This window comes from Rhineura floridana, chromosome 6, assembly GCF_030035675.1.
Source record: "Rhineura floridana isolate rRhiFlo1 chromosome 6, rRhiFlo1.hap2, whole genome shotgun sequence".
NCBI classification, from domain to species: domain Eukaryota; kingdom Metazoa; phylum Chordata; class Lepidosauria; order Squamata; family Rhineuridae; genus Rhineura; species Rhineura floridana.
The window spans coordinates 149,586,782-149,600,320 of NC_084485.1; the positions used below are offsets into that span (position 1 = coordinate 149,586,782).

General features: G+C 45.5%; 1 protein-coding gene across 1 annotated transcript in view; it reads right to left on the minus strand.

Annotated features, from left to right (window-relative positions):
* Positions 1-2,443: 2,443 nt before the first annotated feature.
* Positions 2,444-13,539, minus strand: part of LAMC1 (laminin subunit gamma 1) — a 195,643-nt gene continuing 184,547 nt past the window's right edge. The window contains exon 28 of the mRNA XM_061634068.1: positions 2,444-5,943. Within this exon, the coding sequence (XP_061490052.1) occupies positions 5,687-5,943 (257 nt within the window). The 3' untranslated portion in view covers positions 2,444-5,686. The remainder of the gene's footprint in view (positions 5,944-13,539) is intronic.

The following is a 13,539-nucleotide window of genomic DNA, read 5'->3' on the forward strand; positions in this document are numbered from 1 at the left end:
TCTGAAATCACTATATTAATCTATCTATAGCTTCTGACTCATCTGATCTGACTAAATATCCCTAGAATTCTGAAGTGCAACATCCTTCCCTCACCCATTTTTAAGACCCAACATACATAGCTAAATGCAACTGATAGAGTAGCTATATACGTATTTTAGAGATTGTCTGTTGAACCTTGACTTGGGAATGCAGACTCCACAAAACATGCAATTTAAATGGCATATTAACAGAGTTACAGATCTGTAGCAGGGCTAATTAACACACACCCATGCAAGATTTTGCCTAACCAAGGGAAGAAAGAGGGAAATCTGAAGGCTGGGTTAAACTTAAGGGAATAGCGCAGTTAATTCACTATACCTAAATACAACACATCTCCTCTGCAAACAGAGCATGTTACTGATGATGGCTTGCACCCATGCCTGTGTTGTCCAATGGTGATGTTATTTGTATTGGTTGATTATGCATTCTAGATGTAGGGAGATGAATTCAGGGACAGGGGATGTTCCATGTGAATACATTCACCATTGGCTGGTTCTGGATCACTGGTGTCCCATCTTCTGGCAAAGATGCCCCCCCCGGTGGTTCTCAGATGTCTGTGATTGTCTAATCATCTGTCAATTCTCTATCTGCACTATGTACAACTGGGGCTATTGTATATTCTCTGCTATTGTACCAGATGTCTACTGACTATAAATGATTTGCATAATGATTTTGGGACTTCTTTCATGGGGTTTCAGTAGTACTGCCTTCATCATAGTAGGACTGTTTTTTCTTCCTTCAATCCAGCTCTGGTGACCACCCCAATTCCAGCGGTGTGTTCTGATACTTAGTAACTAAAGGTATGGGTCTTACCCACGTTGGCTGCCTTTGGTGGAATTAAATTACATTCATAATCTTTCAGATACCCTGTTGGTCTGCGAGTAGTAAAGGCAGGCCCTCATGTGAAACAACCTGTTATCTTGTGTAATTCTGAGGCCCATTATTGGGGATTGACTCATCACAAATTCAATTTCTGGGGAAGAATATCTTTGGTATAATTGATCATAATGCTTCCAAGCATGTTTTATAGTTTGTAATCTCAAAGTGGCAACTGTAGTAATCAACTGCAAGTAGATTACTTGTCATAATATTTAGTTTGATTTCCATTCTGATGGCACTATGGGAAATTACAGATTTGTTACCCTAACATCTGTTTCAGGCACTGGCTAAAAGTATAGTAAAAAAAGTTAGGGAGGCTGAACTTATAGAACAGAGATGAGGAACCTGTGGCCCTCCAGATGTTGCTGGACTATAACTCCTATCAGCCCCTATTATTATCCATGCTGGCTGGGACTGATGGGGGTTGGAGTCTAGTAGCATCTGGGGCACAGCTTTCCTATCCCTGCCATAGAAGAACAAGCTTGGCTGAGAACGAAAAGGCAAAGGGAAATCCAGCTCCACATTTTTTTTAGAATTCACTGAGTGTCAACAAGCATGTGGATAGGAGTTATCTGACAAAAATATGAGACTTAAGTAACCTTTGCAGTCATGAGAGTACCACTCCTCTTATGGATGGGTAACTGATTAAGAGAGCCAGAGTGGTGTAGTGGTTAGAGTGTTGGACTACAACCTTGGAGACCAGGGTTCAAATCCCCACACAGCCACTGTGTGACCTTGGGCCATTCACTGTCTCTCAGCCTCAGAGGAAGGCAATGGTAAACCCTCTCCGAATACTGCTTACCCTGAAAACCCTATTCGTAGGGTCACCAGAAGTCGGAATCAACTTGAAGCAGTTCATCAACTCATTAAAGAACAGGAAGTAAAGGGTAGGACTAAGCAAACAACTTTACAGCAGAGGGAAGTTAGCTGTGGGATTTCCCAAGCAGTTGTAATGGGATTTATTCATAAATGTGGTATCAGAGGCAAGCAGTGTGGTTTCCACAGTCCCAGATAATTTGGTGTTATTTAGGATGATGCAATGCAAAGCAGACTGTGAACAGCTCCAAAAGGATGTTTCTAAACTGGGTGAATGGCTAATAAAATGACAGATGAGATTAAGAACTGCAGAATGATGCACACTGACATAAAACCTGTCTACACTAATGGGGTCTGAGTTGGATATGGCGATCCAGGAAAGGGTCCTAAGGGCCATGGTGAATAGGCCACTAAAATCCCCACTGATACTGGAAGCGTTTGGAATTCAAACAGAGGGTTCTAGCCACTACAGAAGAGCATATTTTCCAAGTGTTATCTGTCAAATTCAATCCAGAAGCCATTGAGAAATTTGTTGAAGTTCCATGTTAAGTTTCTTTTTAGGTCAGCCTCTCTCCTCTTAAAAGGTAGCAAAGTAAAATGCAACCATTCCACCCCCACCTTCAGATTTGGTAGGAACAGCTAATGTATATGGACAGCAGTTGCTAATGACACCCTACCCCCCCAGTAAATACTCAAGAACCCAGCATATGAGGGGTTACAAATATTCAGATTTTATTATAAATAAGAAATACTGTTTTATACATAAAACTGCCAAGTGTTGCATTTTTGTTGTTTCTGTTCACTGCCCCCAGATGGCCACAGATTTAAGGCTAAAACTGGAGTGAAGGCACATATGGAGGTGCTCACAGTTAAGGATAAAAATAAAATGAGGGGAACTCTTGAACAGGCACCTCCTGCATGCTTCAGTGAACAGCTGTTGCATCATTTTGTTATGCAAAGAAATAACATGGACCTATACAGATGCAATAATGGCTGTTAAGGCAATATTTGTAATTAAAAGGATTCTTATAAAGGTCTTTTTATTTATTTTTTAAGAATCTGTTAAAACCAGTTTAAGAAAAAAGGGGGAAATTCTAGAAAGGCAAGGGAAAGGGCCAGAAGCACACAACTGAGTGCCTTGCTGTCATCCTTTTTTCTTTTTGGCACAGAGGAGAGATACTGTTAGAAAGCAGCCATCTGACAAAATACTGAAGTCAAGTGTGACATGCCACAACAAAAAGGCATTTCCATTAGGGTTTGTTGGTATGTATACAAGCAAGCCCATTTCATGTAAACTGTCAAGAGGTCACTTGGATAAAATGAAGATCAGGCCAGAACCTCTCTCTGGCCGTGGAGGCACTTCAAAAACCAAGGCTAAAACTGAGTTTCTGTTCTTCCACAGAATAGTGCAGGTAGGAAGGCCAGTTTTGAGTCCAGAGATCTGCTACTGAATCTACTGTAATGGTCTAGTTCTTATTGAGGCAAAAAGTATGTGGCTGGCTGGCTGGCACCACTACAGCAGAGGGCCCCATGACTGAATGTTCCTTCATTTCCCTCCATGTAGAAAACTAGCAATTTCTGTGATAAAAGTCTAGTCTTTTCTCTAACATGCTAGCTTTCTATGTGGAGGTTAAAAAAAAGTACAGAAAAATGATACAAGCACACACACAGGTTAAACCACCTGAGTGAGAACCACATCAATGTCAAGTTCCTCTTCAAACCCAGCAAGAAACCTATAACCATTCTGCAAAACACAAACAAAGGGCCAGTTTGGGTGATGCTTTGCCTCCATCATGAGAATGTGAGTAGGTCTCTGGTCTGTGGGGCTCCTTCCTGTACCCCTCAGCAGGTGGAAGTCCACTAAAGAGGGAATGCCACATTTATCTGAATACATGATGTTCTGGCTCTCCAATTTCTGCTCACAGTGAAGGAAGCAGGAGGGGGCAGATGAGACACACTAGTTTAGGGCCTGCTCCCCATTTTCAGCCCAGGCAGAATCTCAGAGGGCAAGGTATTGCCTGAAAAGGCCTAAGGCATCATGAGCTACACCCCTCTGAATCCTTTGGGCATCAGTGCTTGCTTTAGAAGAGGAGATGGGGAATTTGCCCCCCAGCTGACTATGCAGAGTAATAGAATGGTATTAACTACCAATATGGGAGTGCAGAGGTGAGGCTGGGCAGAGAAAATACCTGACACTCCCACCTCTCACTGCCAAAGGAATAATAAATTGAAGGAGGATAGGATGTATGCAGTGTGGTGGTTAAGAGGAAGCAAAAAGGGAACAGTGCCACTCTAGAAACAAGGCCAAGCATATTTACATGGGGGGGAAGGTTGGAAGAAGACCAGAGAAAAACAGACTTTTCCTCACTATAATTATGATTTTTAAAAAAGACACAAAAACCCACATTCACACAAAAATATAAATTTGAAATAATTAATAGCACCAGTGTGTGTGTCAGATAATAAATTTCTTCCCCTCTACGCAAACGTACAAAGTTGCATAGTGTTTAAGGGTGGGTATAGATGGATATCAAAGGCAGGGGGTGTGGAAGCATCAGACCTATCTCATGAGGAAATTGCGGAGGCAGATATTTTCCTCGAGTTCAGAATTAAAATGGGTAGGACAGCATGAAAGGAGATATATCTTCTCCCCACAAAGAAGCTTAACCAAAGTGGGAGAGGGGTCATTCTGAGTGGGGCAGAAATTCATATTAAGCAGCAACCAGCTCAGTTGGTAAATACTGCAAACTCTTCATTTGTCCCTAGAATTAGGCCTGACCAATTATTTTTGCTAGAAAAATGGATCCAACTATGTTTTGTGATTTCTCCCCTTTCAGACAAAAGGTAAAACTACCATGGCAAATGATTCAGCTTGCAGAAAGGGGACTGTGCAGACATTTTGAGTTGTTTATTTTCTACTAGAGATGATTATGATGACTTCAAATTTCACAGGCAAGTCTAGCAAGTAAAGCACTCTCTGGATTGTGAATTTTTCTTTCAAAAAATAAAAAAAAATAAAGTCTAATTCATTTTTTGTAAGAGGAGTGAATCTGTTCATATTAATTCAGCTGTCCCTGGAAGATATCTCTTGGAGATGCCTGGTGACAGGAACAATTCTGACCACAAGCAGATTCTTCTGGCTTGATGAATTTAAAATTTCTGCATTTTTTCTCAAGAGGTTGAAGGCATGCCTGCTATTTACAGGCCAAGGTATAGCACCATGGAGACCTAACACATCACTACTTCCTCATTATTCCCCAAAATGTTTCTGAGAAGCTGTCTCTCAGAACCAAGATATACATATACATATTGCACTCTAGAAAGTTTCTTAAAAATTGGCAGCTGGCTACCAAAGTGGTGGTTTAATTGGCCACTAATTTATTAGTAAGATTGACTTTTTCTTGTTGTTTTGAAGTCTGATTGTGAAGGCCATCAGTGTTTCTTACATAGTGTGGGTATACTGCCCGTTACAATTTAATACTTTGGTAGCCAAACCTTTTCCTTCATAGAAATAAAAAGAACAGAGAATTTGGAGTGAGGGGACAGAGAGAGAGAGAGGAGAATGAAAAAAAGCCTGTGCTTGCCCCCACTATATATCAGTTCCCATGGCCATTTCTGCCCTTCAGCACAACAGCCCATAACATTTCACATCATTATGTAAATCAAAGGGGAGTGTTTTCTGAGATACAGGGGGGAAGTGGAGTGTTTGAACAAGAAAGTGTATACATTTTATGTCTTTAAAACCTTCTGATGCCCAAAAGGCTGGATACTTAATTTGCTTTTCATTCAGAAGTTTCTTTCCCCCTTGAACTGGGAAAGAAAGAACTCATAGCTGTGAGGAAGATGAAGTAGGGGTCCTGAAGAAGATAACCTAGGAATTAAGGCACTCCACAGCCAAAAGAACTGCTTCACCAGTCATTGAGGGAACGCTCCCCTGCCTTTGGCACACCCTTAGGGTTTTTCAATGGATGGGGTGTTGAAACAGCCGCTTGGCAACGTCTTCTTGATGTCCTCTAGATTGTTAATGTCTTTCAAAATGGTGTTAATGTCCCTGTTGTATTCACTGATGGCACTGGCTTGCTTTTCAGCTGCCTTCTCTAAATCAGAGACTTTCCGGTCCAAATCGTTGTCCCTCATCTGATTTTTGGCAGCGTTTAAGGTATTCTCAATCTCATTCAGTTTGCTCAAGTCCACGGGCTCCACACGCCCTGCAATGGGAGCAACATACAAAACCAGAATGGCATTCAATTAAGGCCCATTTCAATCTACTACAGAAGTTATTTCCATTGGCCAAATGTAGAATAGAAAGAGATTAGGTTTGTTAAAAAAAAAAAAGTTTACCATATTTCTGTATTAAAAACTGATCTTCCTAGCTTGCCAAATTAGCTCTAAACGAGAGTGGAAACAGTTTTCTAACTGTTGCATTCAAATTATGACCTTTTGATTTCAGAAAAGTTGTGTATTAAAATTCAGAAAACATTTGAGCTTAGCCTCACATCACACTCAGTTTAAAGTCTCTTAAAGGACACACCCAGAAATTCACATTAATGTCTAAACATTTTACACTGTAAAATTTAAATGTTTGAATTTCAGTTATGTTTGAGAACAGATTTTCCTATACATACATATACATAGCTTTTTTTCTTTTTACAAATATTAACCAAAACAGAAGCAGCTTGTCGCCCATTTTCTGCATTTCATCACTGAAATCTTGCAGGCCAAGTCAATGGACTGGCAAAGCAGCATTCTGTACAAGATGTAATTATTGTGTCATCACAACTTCCATCACATGCCATCCTAGGAGGTTGTAACTTTGCAGCAACCAGTTGCTACTATGCTACAGTAATAAAATGTGGTGTTGTGGTGGTAAACACGAATATGCTTGACTGAAGGATGGGTCAAACAGGGAGGAGGTACACCAAGAGCAGGACTTACCCCTCCTGCTATCCTTCCATGGAGTCGCTGTCAGGCCCAGGATGTGTCTCAGGAACCAGACCAACGGTTGTAGTTAATTCGTGTTTTATTAGGGCAATGTCCAAACAAAGACTGCGTTTTCTCATGAAGCAATACAGGGATACAGGTCCTGCGGCATTGGGAGAAAGTTGACAGAGCAAGGGACTTCTTCCCGCCTGTTCTTTAAGAAGGGGCCAAACGGGCGCGCAATCTTTCGCTCCTCCTTAACTGCCCCTCAGGTACTGCCCGCCTTCCCCCCCTTCTCTCCTGTCTTTTCAGCTGTCTGCGTGTGCGCAGTGAGGGGGGAAGCATCACCCCCTCCTCTTCTGAAGTTTCCGATTCCAGGATGGGGGATATGGGAGGGGCTGATGGTAAACTGCCTCCCCGCTTTTCGGCTGTGAGCAGCCCTCCCTCTTCCCCCTCTTGCTCTGAGCCTGAAATAGGGGGAGGCGTGAGAATGTCCAGGGAGGGCTCAGGCTCCCCGTTGCTAAGCGACCTTATCACTGGCAGTTCCTCTGTTTCGTCTTCGCTCCAAAGGGGGGAAGTTCCTCCCCCTTCCCTCTGCCATCCATCCGAATACTCTTCTCCCAACTCTCCGGGATCCAGCTCCCCGGGATTGGGACCCCAGCTCTGCCTTCCGACACCATCCCCCCTCCCAGGCTGTGCCCCCCTCCCCTTGTCTGGCTTGGGACGGTGGGGAAAACGTTGATGGAAAAGTTTTACCAATTCTGGAGCATGCACATCAGCTGCATCTTCCCATGATCTGTCAGCCACCCCATAGCCTTTCCAGTGAATCAAGTACTGCAGCTTGTGGCGTCTGATCCTGGAATCTAAGATCTCCTCAACTTCAAACTCAAGCTGCTCATTTACCAGGAGTGGAGCTCCGGGAGGTTCCTCTGGCCGTAACTCACTGGGAGGGGCGGCTTTCGTTAAGAGGGATCGATGGAACACAGGATGTATTTTAAACGTGTCAGGCAGCTTCAGTCGGTACGCCACGGGATTGATTTGAGTTTCTATTTCGAAAGGACCCACCCTCTTGTCTTGTAATTTTCTACATTTGCCCGGCATCTGGAGGAAGCGGGTGGACAGCCATACCTGGTCTCCCGGTTGAAGGGGGGGGCCCTCCTTCCTGTGCAGGTCAGGAACTCGCTTGTACTCCGTTTTGGCTTCGTTTAACTGCTGTTTCAGTGTCTGTTGCGCCGCTTGCAATTCCTTAAGGAAGTTCTCAGCTGCCGGTACCAGCATTCCTTCTGAGCTGCTTGGAAAGACTTTAGGATGGAATCCATAATTAGCGAAGAACGGGGTTTGTTGAGTGCTGGAGTGCAGAGAATTGTTGTAGGCGAATTCTGCAAAATGGAAATATGATACCCAGTCAGTCTGTTGATAGGACACATAACTTCGTAAATATCTTTCCAAAACGGCGTTCAAGCGTTCCGTCTGCCCATCTGTCTGGGGGTGATGGGCGGAGGAGAGTTTTAATTCCGTCTGCAACTGTTTCCACATTGCTCTCCAAAATTTGGCTGTGAACTGAGTTCCTCGGTCTGAGACTACGCTGTTTGGCAATCCATGCAGCCGGTAGACTTCTTTTATGAATAATTTGGCCGTTTCTTTAGCCTCTAAGGCCCCTGCACAAGGAAGAAAGTGTGCCATTTTGGTAAGTAGATCCACCACTACTAAGATGGCTGTAATTCCTTGGGACTTGGGTAGATCAGTTATAAAATCCATGGAGAGGTCCTTCCAGGGTTCGTGTGGGACAGGCAACGGTTGTAACAGTCCTGCTGGTGTCCCTGTTTGTGTTTTTGTCCGCAGACAGACAGAGCAGGACTTTACATAACTCTCAATATCCCGACGCATTTTAGGCCACCAGAAGTCCTTGGCCACGTTCTGAATGGTCTTGTAAATCCCAAAGTGTCCCGCTGTGATGGAATCATGACACTGGCATAGGATTCTGAGCCTTAATTCCCCTTCTGGCACATATCTGGCGGTTTTGAACCATAACAGTCCATTTCTCCAGTGAAAGGTTACTTCTGAGTCTTGACCTTGTCCCATCTCCTGCTGATATTTTAGCATGTCTGCATCTTCTTGTTGTGCCTTTTTGAGTTCCTCTTCCCATGAAGGCTGGCATACTCCCAACGTTAATTTCTCTGGCGGGATTACGTACTGAGGCTGGTCCTCGGATTCACTTTCTTTGTATTGTGGCTGTCTGGATAAGGCATCCGCTCTCTGGTTTTTGGCTTGGGCATGGTAAGTAATCTGGAAGTTAAACCTAGTGAAGAACTGGGACCATCTTATCTGTCTCTGGTTCAGCTTTCTGGCTGTTTGGAGGCTTTCAAGATTCTTGTGGTCGGAGCGCACTTCAATTCGATGAGAGGTCCCCTCTAGGTATTATCTCCAGTTTTCAAAAGAGTCCTTGATGGCCAGCAGCTCCTTCTCCCAAACTGTGTAGTTCTTCTCTGCAGGCTTTAACTTCCGAGAGAAGTACGCACAGGGGTGCAGCTCCTTCCCTTCTTGGTCTAATTGTAGCAGGACCCCCCCGATGGCAAAATCTGAAGCATCTGCTTCCACTACGAAAGGGCGGTTCGGATCAGCAAAGCGCAGAATGGGCTCAGTAGCAAACCTTCTCTTCAGCTCCTCAAAGGCCTCGGTGGCGTTCTCCGTCCATTGAAACTTCTTCTTCCCCCTTAAACAGTCAGTCAGAGGAGCTGTTAATTTGGAAAACCCTGGAATGAACTTTCTGTAATAATTGGCAAACCCCCAAAACCGTTGTACATCCTTTTTGGTGACAGGTTGGCCCCAGTCCAATATGCAGCTTACTTTCCCTGGGTCCATCTCCACGCCTTCTGCTGAGATTCGATATCCAAGGAAGTCTAGAGACTTGAGGTCAAATCCACATTTCTCTAATTTAGCATACAGGTGATTTTCTCTCAGTCTCTTCAACACCGTCTTCACATGCTGGTCGTGGTCTTCCTGGTTCTTCGAGAACACCAGGATATCATCTAAGTAACAGATTACATACGTGTCCAACAAGTCTCTAAACACGTCGTTCATGAATTTTTGAAAAATTCCTGGACTTCCACAAAGCCCGAACGGCATGACTAGGTATTCATACTGTCCGTAAGCGGTCAAGAATCCTGTTTTCCATTCATCTCCCTCCTTCATTCTGATCAGATTGTACGCTCCTCTCAAATCCAACTTCGTGAAGATTTTTGCAGAGCGCAGTCGGTCCAGCAACTCTGAGATCAGGGGCAGCGGGTAGCTGTTGGGGATGGTGATCTGGTTCAATGTGCGATAGTCGTTACAGGGTCTGAGTTCCCCCCCTTCTTTTTCACAAACAATAGTGGCGCTCCAGCAGGGGATTGTGAGGGGCATATGAATCCTCGCCTCAGGTTTTTATCCAGGAATTCCTTCAGGGCCTCCCTCTCATTCTCTGTGAGAGAGTAGATTCTCCCTGATGGGATGCTGGCTCCTGGCACTAGGTCAATCGCACAGTCGTAAGGGCGGTGGGGGGGTAAAGTCTCTGCCTCTTTTTCATCAAACACATCTTTGAATTCTTCATACTTTGGCGGCAGGGTCACTTGCTCGATCTCTTGCACTGCCCCCGCTAAGGTGTTCTTGATTCCTTCAGGTTGACAGTTCTCCTGGCAATACTGTGAGGTGAACCACACCACCGCCTCCTTCCAACTTATTTTGGGTTCATGCTTTGCTCGCCAGGGCATTCCCAGAATCACCTCAAAGTTTGAGAGATCTGACACGTATAGCGAAATGAACTCTTCGTGCCCAGGGATTTGAAGTTTCACTTCCTCCGTGGCTTGTGTCACCCCTCCTGACTTCAGGGGTCTCCCATCGATAGTCTCCACAGTTAGGGGAGCGTCCAGTTTCCACCGGGAAATTCCATGACGCTTGACTAACTTTGCATCAATAAAATTTGTGGAGGCTCCACTGTAAATTAAGGCAGTGGAATTAAACACCACTCCTCTGGAAGTTGTAATCCGAATAGGCAAGACCAACACCCCCTTTGAGGGAGGTTGGATCGTTGGGGGGCCTTTATACAATGCTGCCCCCAGTCCACCGGCCTGCACGTGGACTGGGTGTTCTAGTTTCCCGACGGCTCGGCTTTCCCCCCTTTCAGTCCACAGTCTCTGGCCACGTGGCCCGGCTTTGAACAATAAAAGCATAAACGTTCCCGGCGTCGTCTTTCCTTTTCTTCTTCCGACAGTCTTGGCCTAGCCCCTCCCTGTCCCTCAGTTGCATTACCTGCCATCCCTGCAGTGGGAAGGGTCTTGTTGCGGGATGCCGAGGCTGAGTATCTCGGGACCTCCTGCTTCCTTTCCAGGCGCCTTCCTTCCATCCGGTGATCTATCTGTAGGCATAGCCGGTAGGTCAGCGGGGGGGGGAGGTCCTGGCCAACTCATCCAGGATTTCAGCATTTAATCCACTCCGGTACATAAACATCAGGGCGGCGTCATTGTAACCAGTTTCCTGGGACAGAATTTTAAAAGCATTAGTGTACTCGGAAACAGTCCCTTTAGCTTGCTTCAGAGCACCTAGTTGCCGCGCTACTGTTTCAGCCCTTTGCGGGTCTTGAAACATCTCGGTCATCTCCTGTATAAATCCTCTGTACCTTCCTAAGACAGTATCCTTTCTCACGAGATACGGAGTCACCCATTTTGCAGCTTCTCCCTCCAGGAGGCTAATCACGAAAGCTACTTTAGCCCCATCGTCTGGAAATTCCGTGTGCCTGACATCCAGATATAACTCACATTGAGCCACGAAGGTTGCCAACTGATCACTTTGTCCCGCGTATTTTGGGGCAATCCAATGGGAACCTTTACTACGGCAGCTGGAGGGGCTGTTCGCATCTGGTCTATCGTGGCCTTCAAGGTTTGATTATCCGTCTTCAGCGCCTTGACTGCTGCTAGCAGGGCTTGAACATCCGTCTGCAAATCAGGTACCTTAGTCCTCAAGAGTTCCACTTCTTCCGTCTCAGAAGTGGGGTTCGTCCCCCCTGCTGCTCCCTTTGACATCTTGTCCCAGTCAAGTGAAGAGAGCGTTGAGGGTGATTTAGGTGGCTCTGTCAAGCTGTCAGGCCCAGGATGTGACTCAGGAACCAGACCAACGGCTGTAGTGTTTTATTAGGGTAATGTCCAAACAAAGACTGCGTTTTCTCATGAAGCAATACAGGGATACAGGGATACAGGTCCTGCGGCATTGGGAGAAAGTTGACAGAGCAAGGGACTTCTTCCCGCCTGTTCTTTAAGAAGGGGCCAAACGGGCGCGCAATCTTTCGCTCCTCCTTAACTGCCCCTCAGGTACTGCCCGCCTTCCCCCCCTTCTCTCCTGTCTTTTCAGCTGTCTGCGTGTGCGCGGTGAGGGGGGAAGCATCACCCCCTCCTCTTCTGAAGTTTCCGATTCCAGGATGGGGGATAGGGGAGGGGCTGATGGTAAACTGCCTCCCCGCTTTTCGGCTGTGAGCAGCCCTCCCTCTTCTCCCTCTTGCTCTGAGCCTGAAAGAGGGGGAGGCATGAGAATGTCCAGGGAGGGCTCAGGCTCCCCGTTGCTAAGCGACCTTATCACTGGCAGTTCCTCTGTTTCGTCTTCGCTCCAAAGGGGGGAAGTTCCTCCCCCTTCCCTCTGCCATCCATCCGAATACTCTTCTCCCAACTCTCCGGGATCCAGCTCCCCGGGATTGGGACCCCAGCTCTGCCTTCCGACAGTCGCCAACATTAGGCTAAATACATATGATACACACACATACATAATTCAAGCATGAGGATTTACAGAAAGAGATCCTGTATACTGCAAAGGCCCAAAGGAGGTGAAGTATATCTTTTGTGATCTGCATACAGACACATACTATGCCTTGTATGGAATCCCTGGCATTGGGGGGCCAGGCCACCCATTATCACGGTTGGAGGGCAGGTTTTGCCTTCACAACAATATGCCTATCAGAGTAAAATGCCAACCATTCACTTAACTATTCAACTATTCACAAAGTTACATCCTCCTAGGATGGCATGTGATGGAAGTTGCGACCCTACCTTCCTGTTCATCTGCTCCCACGGGTGATACATGCCCTGGTCTCCTCTCGCTTAGACTAATGTAATGCGCTCTACGTGGGGTTACCCTTGAACACGGTCCAGAAGTTACAGCTGGTACAGAATGCGGCGGCACGCTTGATTAAGCACAGCCGTCGCCGTGACCATATCACGCCAGTGTTAATAGATCTTCACTGGTTACCAGTTGTTTACCGGGCCCAATTCAAGGTGTTGGTGCTGACCTTTAAAACCCTATACGGTTTCGGCCCAGTCTATCTGAAGGAGCGCCTACAGAATCACCAATTATGTCGCCTGACAAGATCAGCCTCAAAAGACCTTCTCTCGGTCCCACCGGTTAAAACAGCCAGGCTGGTGCGGACCAGAGAGAGGGCATTTTCGATTGTGGCCCCCACCCTCTGGAATTCCCTTCCTTTTGATCTCCGACATGCTCCCTCCCTGATGGGTTTTCAACAAGCCTTAAAAACCTGGCTATTCAGGCGGGCCTATGGGATTGGGGAGGATTAATTTTATAAGGTTTTAAATAGAAATTGGTTTTAAATTGATTATGATTGTGTTTGCTTGTATTTTATTTTGTATTATGTACTGCTCTCTATTATTGTTAGTCGCCTAGAGTGTCCACTAACCTGGACAGATAGGTGACCAATAAATAAAATTTATTATTATTATTATTATATGGGAAAGGTGCAGTTGGTTGACAGTACTAGGGGCAGGGGGCTTCTCTCTGCACCATCTTTGCATCTTTCTAATCTGTCCCTTCTAGGTTTTGGTTTAGACACTCTTGATTGTATAGAATAC